This window comes from Siphateles boraxobius, unplaced genomic scaffold (genome assembly GCF_051911475.1).
Source record: "Siphateles boraxobius isolate OS27281-9 unplaced genomic scaffold, OSU_SipBor_1 7, whole genome shotgun sequence".
Lineage (NCBI taxonomy): Eukaryota > Metazoa > Chordata > Actinopteri > Cypriniformes > Leuciscidae > Siphateles > Siphateles boraxobius.
In genome coordinates this window covers 18189039-18199292 of record NW_027509197.1, presented here as the reverse complement: position 1 = coordinate 18199292, position 10254 = coordinate 18189039, and the positions used below count along the sequence as shown (strand labels likewise).

Genomic DNA, 10254 nt, shown 5'->3' with positions numbered 1-10254 from the left:
AGTATTTGTCTGATAAAACATTTAAAACTGTCCGTGGAGGTTGAGTCGTCCTGCAGCCAGCCCCCGCCGGCTGCTCATTGGCTGCAGCATGTTTTTTGTTTCTTTTTTTGAAGTTCTACAAAGATACGCATTGATAAGCTAATTTTCCTTCAAAATATGAATGGCTATAGCCTGAAAGGTCTGATTAACGCACTGTTACAACAGTCATTGTAACAGTGACCCCCCGTCCCCCATCCCGGATTTCAGCCAATCTCATCTGGTCACCCTAAATTAAATCCAGCCGGTACAAACCCTTTTTTTGTGTAATTAATTTCAAAGTGAAAGGCCAGTTGTGTTCATCTCAGTTGTCCTTCGATCTTTTGGTTAAAAAAAAACAGAACCAAAAAAGATTAATTCCAAAAATTCAGTCCAAAAAAGCTTCTCTTCATTCTCCACCCACCTGAGTGAGTAAAGTTCTCTGACAGAGGAATCAAAGCACCTTGGCTGTGGATTTAAGCGAGTTCAATAAACATAGCCAGGCCACACTCTCCTGTGGAGCTGCAGAGGGCATCAAGGTCGCACTGAGTCACAGTCATTTTCAAGATGAACAACCTTGTCCTCATGGTCTAAATATATCTGCCGGATTTCCAGTTGTGCAGACCAGCTCCCTCAAGCCACCCCACTAAGGACAGATGTCAGCCTTCTATGAGCCTGTCAGTGACACACAGCTGGATGGGGCGAGCAGATCTGGAACAGTTTCTACAGTGCAGTGGCTGAAGATGGTATGTTGTTGTGAGCATTATGTCGGTGTGTGATCCCAGTGCACCGATGGCTGAATTCAGAACTAGGAGGGGAAAGTAGGTTAATGGAAATCATAGTGTGCTCTCACCTTCTCTTCCTCTCTTTCTCATACAGGTTTGCAAAGACATACAGCGGGGTTCATTATGGCTACATTTAGTCTTGCAAATCTGTCTCAATTTAAATGGAAAATAAGCACTCTACAAAAGACAAAGCTTTGAGGTTTACATTCGAGGACACGTGAGGCTGTCTGAAGCCAAAGGAAACTGTCTTGCTGCTTTAATGCCCAGCCAGTCAGTGACTTCACAGGCAATGTGTTCCCTTTCGAGAACGTTCACTTCGTATTGCGTAGCTATGCGCAATGGGAAAACTCCTTTTCTCGAGAATATTGAAGCCATTATTTTAAAACGCAGTGCAGCTGCACAGCAAGCACAGAGCAGAGCGTCTAGCTTGCTCATTGGCTGTGCTGCAGCAACTGCACAAACCTATGGCGAGGCGGCTGAGACACGCAAACCAATCGGGTCGCTTCGCACCCAGTGCGCGTAAGAACCCACCAGAATGAGCCTGGCTTATGCCTATATAAGCAGATCATTTCGCCATAGAATCAGATTTAATCTCCTTCAGCGAACACTTTCTTCACTGATCTCCGAGCCTTCGCCGTCGATGAGCCCTTGCAGTCGAACGAGCGACCTGAATCAGCGGACGCTACACCTTCAATTCGGTGCCGCCTTCCCTGAATCACCGTTAACCATGCGGCCATCTGGTGAGAGAGAAGCCTTATATCCTTTTCGGCTACTTCGGTGTGTTTGCCGTCGCGACACTCTAGAAGCTGAAAGAGCACATTTTCTAAACGCCATTGTAGTGCTGGGCGGTATACCGGTTCATACTGAAAACCGGTGTATATTTTTGTTATGATATTAATTTTTAATATACCGCCATACCCATGTATTTAATTACACAACGTTCGGAACGAACGTTACGCTGCGCCGCGCGACACTGTTTCAGACGGACCCTTTACAATGTTGCACTTCTAAGCAACGACTGCGAGACGAGGGTAAACCTTTTACAGTCTATGGGGTAAACAGCAGTGCTCTGGTGTTACGCTACAGGGAAGATGGATGCTGCAGAACTATGGCGTTATTTTCCTGTCAAATGTTGAGAGCGAATTATTGTAGCGCGAAAGTACATTAATATAATGCGCAAGCGCGAATCTCTCTGCTCGCGTGCGGAATATATCGTGCCGCGCTCTCAGATACATGCTGCTCTTGTTAGAATAGGTCTATATTCTCTGGGCTCGCTCAGAGAATCCTGCACTTAAAACGTGTTCAGTGCAATCGCAAATCTCTCCACTTCCCCAGCTAACAATTTTAGGTCATAAGAACGTTTTCATTACGTTTCCATTAAGTTATAAAAACGTTATTTCTGAATGTTCTAGGAACATTCAAAACGTCCAGTGTTTTAGACGTTGTATTAACGTTATTTCTTGGATATAAGAACTTTTTTCAAAACATTATAAGAACGTTCAATTCTCCCGTTATATAAACGTTGTATTAACGTTTTTGCTTGGTTATAAGAACATCATTCAAACATCATTAGAACGTTCAATTCTCCCGTTATATAAACGTTGTATTAACGTTATTTCCTGGTTATAAGAATGTTATTAAAACGTTAAGAAATAACAATTTTAGGTTATACTGGGTGCTATTCTATTTTACAATATTCACTAATGACAGTAAGATAGACCATCCTAAGTCAATTTACTGCAGTAATTCCTCTCCCAACCAGTAGAAAATGCTTTGAACACCTGATTATGCATGAAAAAAAAACCCGTCATAAACCGGAAAACCGGCATAATTTTGAAAAAAAACGTGATATGAATTTTTGGTCAAACCGCCCAGCACTACGCCGTTTTTTCAAATGCCGCGTTCCGGATGCACTTCATGCTAAGCCTATCTGCATGAAACTGACGGACACAGTGAGTGCACCCCATGCCTGGGCCTCGCCCACACAGAGACTGAGAGCCTTGCCATCTCCATCCTGCGCTCGCGGCTAGCTCTCCTCTTGGACATGGACCGCACCCCCCGCCTTCCTTCTCTCTTCAAGCCTCGACGGACGAAGCGACGAGGTCAAGGGATGCCTGAACCGAACGAGCCCACGCTGGCCCAGTCCCCGTGTGCCTCGCTCTCTCCTCGCGAGACCCCTTCACCGGTGCTTTTTGTTTGGCGCATCTGAGGAAGAGGGTGACGACAGCCTATCTCTGGCTACATCTGACGTAGAATATTGGCAGGGCTCGACAATTGACCCCGCCCCTCAATCCCAAGCCAGCGGAGACTGCGTTAAAAAGAGTGGGCCGAAAGCCGTCAAGGGCCTCGACATTGAGTGGTCTCCGCCTCAGGAGACCTGACTCACTGACACACCGTTCCCGGTGCACACCGGTGACCCAAGCTTGTGTTGGACTCTGACAAAAGTCAAATGTCAGGAGGGAAAAGAGAGGGTTTAAGTCCCGCTGCGGCCGTAGAAAAGAAGAAAGCTTGTGCACTTCTCTCTGTCCCCTCTTCAGTTCAGGTGACTGGAGATGTTTTAACTGTAGTAAGTGGGCCGTTACAAAACACACACCCCTACAAACAAACGCTGTTTTAACAGCCACCCAAATAAAGCACAAAAAGAGCACTTTTCTATTAACCCCCCATATAACTACAGCCAATGGGCCCGCTGTATATGTTATCCCGGGAGACAATGTTCCCCCAGGGAATGGTCTCTCCACCTTCAGATGGTTCACATGATCTGGAGCACTTTTGGCAAGGCAGAGGTCGACCTCTTCGCCTCAGAAGACAATGCTCACTGCCCAATATTGTAGATATAATACTGCAGCTGCACTGCATTTTAAAATAATGACTTCAATATTCGTGAGAAAAGGAGTTTTCCCACTGCGTATAGCTACACAATACTCGTTCCCTACTCTCAGGGAACCGAGGTTACGTTGGTAACCGAGTACGTTTGTATGGGAACTTCCTTGGGAAACTGCTTTTAGACAGACTTCCAATGCACCATAATGTCATGTCTAATGATCAAGAACAAATTCAAGTGAGCTTATAGAAGCCTCAGAGCCACACATCTTTGCATCAGATTAATGGTGTTTATAAGCCGGAGCAAACTTTTCCGGAAATTTCGCTGTGGCAGGTTGTTTTGAACTCCAGAAAAAAGCTCCAAACAAACTTCATTTTGGCCTGTTTAAAAAAAAAAAAAAAAGACATCACACAAGTTTGTTCTTTGATTTCACTTGAATGCAGGGTCTTAAGTGAAGAATGAAAAAGAACTTGAGGGCACTGCGGCCTTTAGAGATAACCAAGAGAACATGAAATGACTACAATGCTTGTTTGTCATTTGTATTGGAATCGTGACCTTATGATATCCATTACACAAGAGTAGATGTTAAAACTTCATGCTGATTTGTACTCGGCTTTCGCCAAGATAAGCACCAACTAAGACGTAGCTTTACAGTAATCTATGCTTCTCCATCCATTTACGCTTCTTTCCGTATGGTGATGTGAATCTCCTTCTGTCTGGTGTTAATAGCTGCAGTGTATTTTGCGCTTTGCTCACACAACGGCTGCAACCACAGTGTGGTTTCCCCATGACAACTGTCTGGATTGAGCCGAGTAGGGGACATCTCTAGGGTCTTCAAGTGGGCACCTTCCGTCCTCAGTGTTTCGTCGACTAGCCCACGACACCTCAAGAGGGCTCGACAGTAATTCTGGCGTCCCAGAGTCACCCCCCACCGTCCCCCACTTAACTCAGCCCAGCTAACTGACCTTTACATCCCTCCTGCTGCTGAGCTTGCTCTTTCCTCGTAGTTCACATGTGACCTAACCACAATCTCTCACAATCTCTCCGCAACCCGCCCATACGCGCCAACCCGTTTGACTAAGGCTGTCGAGCCCCACTGCCGACGTTAAAGCAGGTCAGTGGCAACGTTTCCGTATGGCATACTACCTGTCCAAACACCAATCCTCATTCACGCAAAATACACAGGAACGTAATAACTGTAATTACTTTCCAACCTATACAAATAAACCAACAGACTCTTCAAGTTTTTCAATAATTATTAGAAACCGTAGCGTGGCGGCCTGTACACAGCCAGACATAATCTTTCCGTCTCAACCACAGCCAGTTGCTGCTCCTCTCTGCTGCTTGAGATAAGTTCTTTACTGTGCGACGCAACTCTTTGGCACTGAATCCGACGTCTCTGCGGAACCGGGTTGTGGAGTGTGCCACAAATCCTCGACAACCCACTTCCACTGGATATACCCGTACTCTCCATCCTTACTGTTCTGCTTCAGTGGCCAGCTGAGCATACCGCAGTTTTTTCCTCTCATATGCCTCATCTACAGAATCCTCCCATGGCACTGTTAACTCTATTAGTTTAACAATGCGTGCTGATCCAGACCACAAAACAATATCTGGTCGGAGGTTAGTGGTGGCAATCTCAGATGGAAAAATAAGCCGTTGATCAAGATCAGCCAGCATTTTCCCGTCCCTAGCAGCTTCCAGTTGTCCTGGGCGAGAATTGGTTTTAAAACCTTTTCTTGGTGGTTGCTCGCCTGGGCGGAGGAATATTGTCTTCTGTGTGTAATGTTTTGCTAGAACAGGTGGCAACTTATTGGTCATGTTACGCTTGTCTTCCAATGCTAAAGCCAAACATCGGAGTACTTGGTCATGGCGCCAAGTAAACCGACCTTGGCTAGGAACCACCTTACATCCTGTCAAAATGTGCCTTAATGTGGTAGGTGATGAACACAAAGGACAAGAGGGATCCTCTCCTATCCAGAGGTTTAGGTTCTCTGGTGATGGGAGAACATCATATGTTGACCTGATAAGGAAACTGATCCTACTCTCTTCCATTGACCAAAGGTCTTGCCAGCCTATCTTACATTGTTCCACACTCTCCTATCTCATCCACTCTCCCTGCTTGGCCTGGGAAATGACCTTTATGCACCTCATCCTCTCCTCCTGCTTTCGCACCTCGTTGACTACCAGCTTCCTCCTTTGAGCTGGGGCTGCCTTGTGCCATTTAGGAGGAGCTAAACTGAGCCCAAAACCCCCTCTTCCATGCTGTACCTGTCCCATGATATAACCAATTTGAAGGGCAGCCTTTGCCTCTTCCACAGATTTCTTTGCTGACCACTTTCTAACAGTTTTTAACACAGGTGCTGCCTTCCTTACACATTTGTCACGTGACTCTACTAAGGTCATTTCCAGTCTGACTTGGCGCACTTAAGTTCCTCGGTTAAAGCAGAGACTGGCAGCTGCAATATTCCTTTACTATAAAGTCCAACTCTGCTGAGGCAGCGTGGAACTCCCAACCATTTCCTGATATATGAAGTTATTAGCGCTTCCAGCTTATCCACTGTTGTCAAAGAAACCTCGTACACAGTCCAGCACCGGAGTTTTAGTTTGCCTGGTAGAGCGCAGCTGTTTATATTCTTCAACCCTTCCACTGCTTGTCGTCTAACTTCTCCCACTCGAACTGTGTCCTTTAGTTGCCTTTCAAGGGAACTCGAGCTGCTTCAAACGCTGTGGGAACGCCCCTGCGTTGTGCGTCATGAAGCACGTATGGAATCAGCCCAATGGAGAGATGGAACGTCATAGGCGGGTGACGTCATCGACCAGAAAACTATAAAGCACCCCATAAACACAAGCGCAACAGCTTTCTGTGCCTTCAGTCGCGCTATATGTGAATCTGTCCCTGTGTGAATATTGTCTGTCTTTACATACTCTGCACCACACAAACAATTTTTTTATATATATATATATATATATATATATTAAGAGAGATATGGCGAACGAACAGCAGTTTAGGAAGTGTGTCCCACCCTGCTCGCGTTATTTTACGAGTGGGGAGACACACGTTCTTTGTGTTGTTTGTTTGGGAGTGCAGCATGCCCAGTCAGCTCTTGAGGGAGCTGATTGTGAGCATTGCGAGCGTCTGCCATTAAGGACGCTCTGCTCCCGCCGGGCGCTCCACTGAGGGTGGTCCCCACCGAGGCGGAAAGGCGTTCACCTCTTTCTACGGTGCCTATTCTTCCTCGGTGCCCTCAGGGGCCCGTTCTGCCAACCCCACCTTCATGCCGGGGCGCAGACGGTCCCAGCGAGCGATTTCCCGAGGGACGCTCGCTCCCTCTGAGGAGGGTTTCAGAGCGGTTAGACCAGTTGTTCCCTGCCGGTGTGCCGTTACAGGGCGCTGCGTTTGCTGCTCAAGTTACACCAGAGGCCAGTCTCGAGAGACTGGTACTCTTAGTAGAATTTCTGGCAGAGTGGAAAAGCCTTCCAAAAATATCTCATTGGGTCCTGCAGACAATAGAAAGGGATTATGCTATCCAATTCAGGTGTCGTCCAACAAGATTCAGAGGGGTTCTGCCTACAGTGGTGGGCCCCGAGCAGGCTCTAGTTATGGAACAAGAGGAGAAAGCACTCCTTCAAAAGGAGCCTATAGAACGGGTTCCTCCTCCCAGTGTGGAGTCAGGCTATTACAGCCGATATTTCATCGTTCCAAAATAGGATGGGGGGTTGCGTCCAATTTTAGACCTGCGCCTATTGAATCGCTCGGTAGGGAAGCCAAAATTCAAGATGCTCACTATCAAGCAGATCGTGTCACAAATCAGATCCGACGACTGGTCTGTCACGATAGATCTAAGGGATGCGTACTTCCACATTTCCATCCTTCCACAACACAGGAAGTTCCTGAGGTTCACCTTCGGGGGCGAGGTGTACCAGCACAGGGTTCTTCCGTTTGGCCTAGCTTTATCTCCCCGCACTTTCACGAAATGCATGGACGCAGCACTAGTGCCCCTGAGGCTTCAGGGTGTTCGTGTCCTCAATTACATCAACGACTGGTTGATTTTAGCTCAGACAGAGCAGATGGCAGTTCGACATTGAGATGTCGTTCTCTTTCATATCAGGAAGTTGGGGTTGAGGCTGAACGCAAAGAAAAGTGTATTATCTCCTCAGAAGACTACTTTTCTGGGTGTCGTTTGGGTTTCGGTTTCGATCTAGGCGCGACTCGCTCTGACCCGCATCGTTTCGATTCTCTCAGCTGTGAAACAAGTAAAGCTAGGCCAGCTACTTACTGTAAAACAGTTTTAGAGACTGTCGGGTCTGATGGCAGCAGCGTCCGACGTTATACCTTGCGGCCTGTTGTACATGAGATCGCTACAGTGGTGGCTCAGGACCAAGGGATTCTCCCCGAGGGGAAATCCGCTCCGCACGGTCAAAGTCACGCGGCGCTGCCTTCGTGCTCTGGTCATGTGGAAACAAACTTGGTTCCTATTCAAAGGGCCTGTGTTGGGGGCTCTTTGTCGTCGCGTAACGCTAACGACGGATGCTTCCCTCACAGGGTGGGGGGCGGTCACGAGTGGTCATCCAGCCCAAGGGCTGTCGCAGGACCATCATCTATCACGGCTTATAAATTGTCTAGAGGTGTTGGCGGTGTTCCAGGCTCTGAAACACTTCCTAGCAGACCTGAGAGGTCATCATGTGTTAGTTCAGTCAGACAACACGTCGGTGTTCTCTTATATAAATCATCAGGGGGGCCTGCGGTTTCGACGGCTTTACAAGTTGGCCCGTCAGATCCTCCTGTGGTCCCAAGGGAGGTTACTATTTCTGAGAGCAATGTATCTTCCTGGGTATTTGAATGTGGTAGCAGACTCCCTGTCGAGACAGGGGCCGAGGCCGGGGGATTGGAGACTCCATCCCGAGGTGGTGGAGCTCCTTTGGTTGAGTTTCGGTCGCGCCGAGGTGGACCTATTCGCTTCCAAGGAGACCACGCATTGTCATCTGTGGTTTTCCATCAGCCATCCAGCCCCTCTGTGGTTGGACGCTATGGTGCAGCCGTGGCCGAGGTCACATCTGTTTGCCTTTCCCCCGATTGCTCTGCTACCTGGAGTTCTGGAGAGGGTTCGCCGGGACGGGGTCAGCCTACTATTAGTAGCCCCGTTCTGGCCGGCCCGAGTATGGTTTGCGGACCTGATTTCTCTCCTGGACGGCTCTCCTTTGGAGCTCCCGGTCAGGAGGGATCTACTCTCTCAGGCGGGCAGCATGATATTTCACTCCCGCCCAGTATTGTGGGCTTGGCCTCTGAGGGGGCCCAGCTCATGAACTCTGGTCTCTCAACCGAGGTTGTTGAGACCATTCTTCACTCCAGAGCTCCATCCACGAGGAAGCTTTATGCCTTGAAGTGGAAACTCTTCACTTCTTGTTGTGGACAGCACCTGCAGGACCCAGTTAACTGCCCAGTGGGTGCAGTGCTGGAATTCCTGCCGGAGCGCTTCTCCACAGGGCTATCCCCCTCCACACTAAAGGTGTATGTGGCGGCACTGGCTGCTTACCACGTCCCTTTCAGTGGAGTTTCTCTTGGGAGACACCCGCTTATAACCCGTTTCCTTCGTGGCACACTGAGGCTGAGGCCAGCAGTTCGTACGAGGGTGCCGGCCTGGGATCTGGCCATCGTATTAGAAGGTCTTTCCCTAGCTCCTCTTGAACCTATCGAAGAAGTTCCTGAGAAGTTTCTCACGTTTAACACTATATTTCTTCTTGTTATCTCCTCACTAAAGAGAATCGGAGATTTGCAGGCTCTGTCGGTTTCACCCTCGTGCCTGGAATTTTCGCTTTTCTGCATCCTAGACCAGGTTACGTTCCCAAGGTCCCTACTATTGTTGTTAGACCTACAGTTCTGCAGGCCTTTTGTCCTCCTCCATTTCTGTCGTCTGACCAGGAGAAACTTAATTTACTCTGCCCTGTTAGGGCGTTAGACGCCTACGTCAACAGAACTGCCCTGTGGAGGAAGTCAGAACAACTATTTGTGTGCTTTGGGCCACCCAAGAAGGGGTGTCCCGCGTCTAAACAGAGAATGAGCAAGTGTGTGGTCGAGGCTATCTCACTTGCCTATGAGTCGGCTGGTCAGCCTTCACCTTTGGCTGTACGAGCCACTCTACCAGGGGTATGGCGGCTTCTAAAGCCTTACTGTCAGGAGTTTCCCTCAGTGATGTTTGTGATGCGGCTGGATGGTCTTCACCGCATACTTTCATTAAGTTCTACGACCTAGACTTAAGTTCTACCCCTGGGGCACAGGTGCTCTCGTCCTCTGTGTGCTAGTTCTCACATGGCGGTCACTTGGTCCTATGGCGACGTGGGTATTAGCGTTCCCACAGCGTTTGACGCAGCTCGAGTTCCCTTGAAAGGGAACGTCTCGGTTACGTATGTAACCCATGTTCCCTGATAGGGAACGAGACGCTGCGTCATTCCACTATACTCCCGGCATTCCCGCTAGCGCTTCCTTCAGGCCTATCAGAAGCTGTTGCGTTTGTGTTTATGGGGTGCTTTATAGTTTCCTGGTCGATGACGTCACCCGCCTATGATGTTCCATCTCTCCATTGGGCTGATTCCATACGTGCTTCATGACGCACAACGCAGGGGCGTTCC

General features: G+C 48.4%; 1 protein-coding gene across 1 annotated transcript in view; it reads right to left on the bottom strand.

Annotated features, from left to right (window-relative positions):
- Positions 1 to 576: 576 nt before the first annotated feature.
- gypc (glycophorin C (Gerbich blood group)) overlaps positions 577 to 10254 on the bottom strand; it is a 66053-nt gene continuing 56375 nt past the window's right edge. The window contains exon 5 of the mRNA XM_077216328.1: positions 577 to 823. Coding sequence (XP_077072443.1) covers positions 675 to 823 — 149 coding nt within the window. The 3' untranslated portion in view covers positions 577 to 674. The remainder of the gene's footprint in view (positions 824 to 10254) is intronic.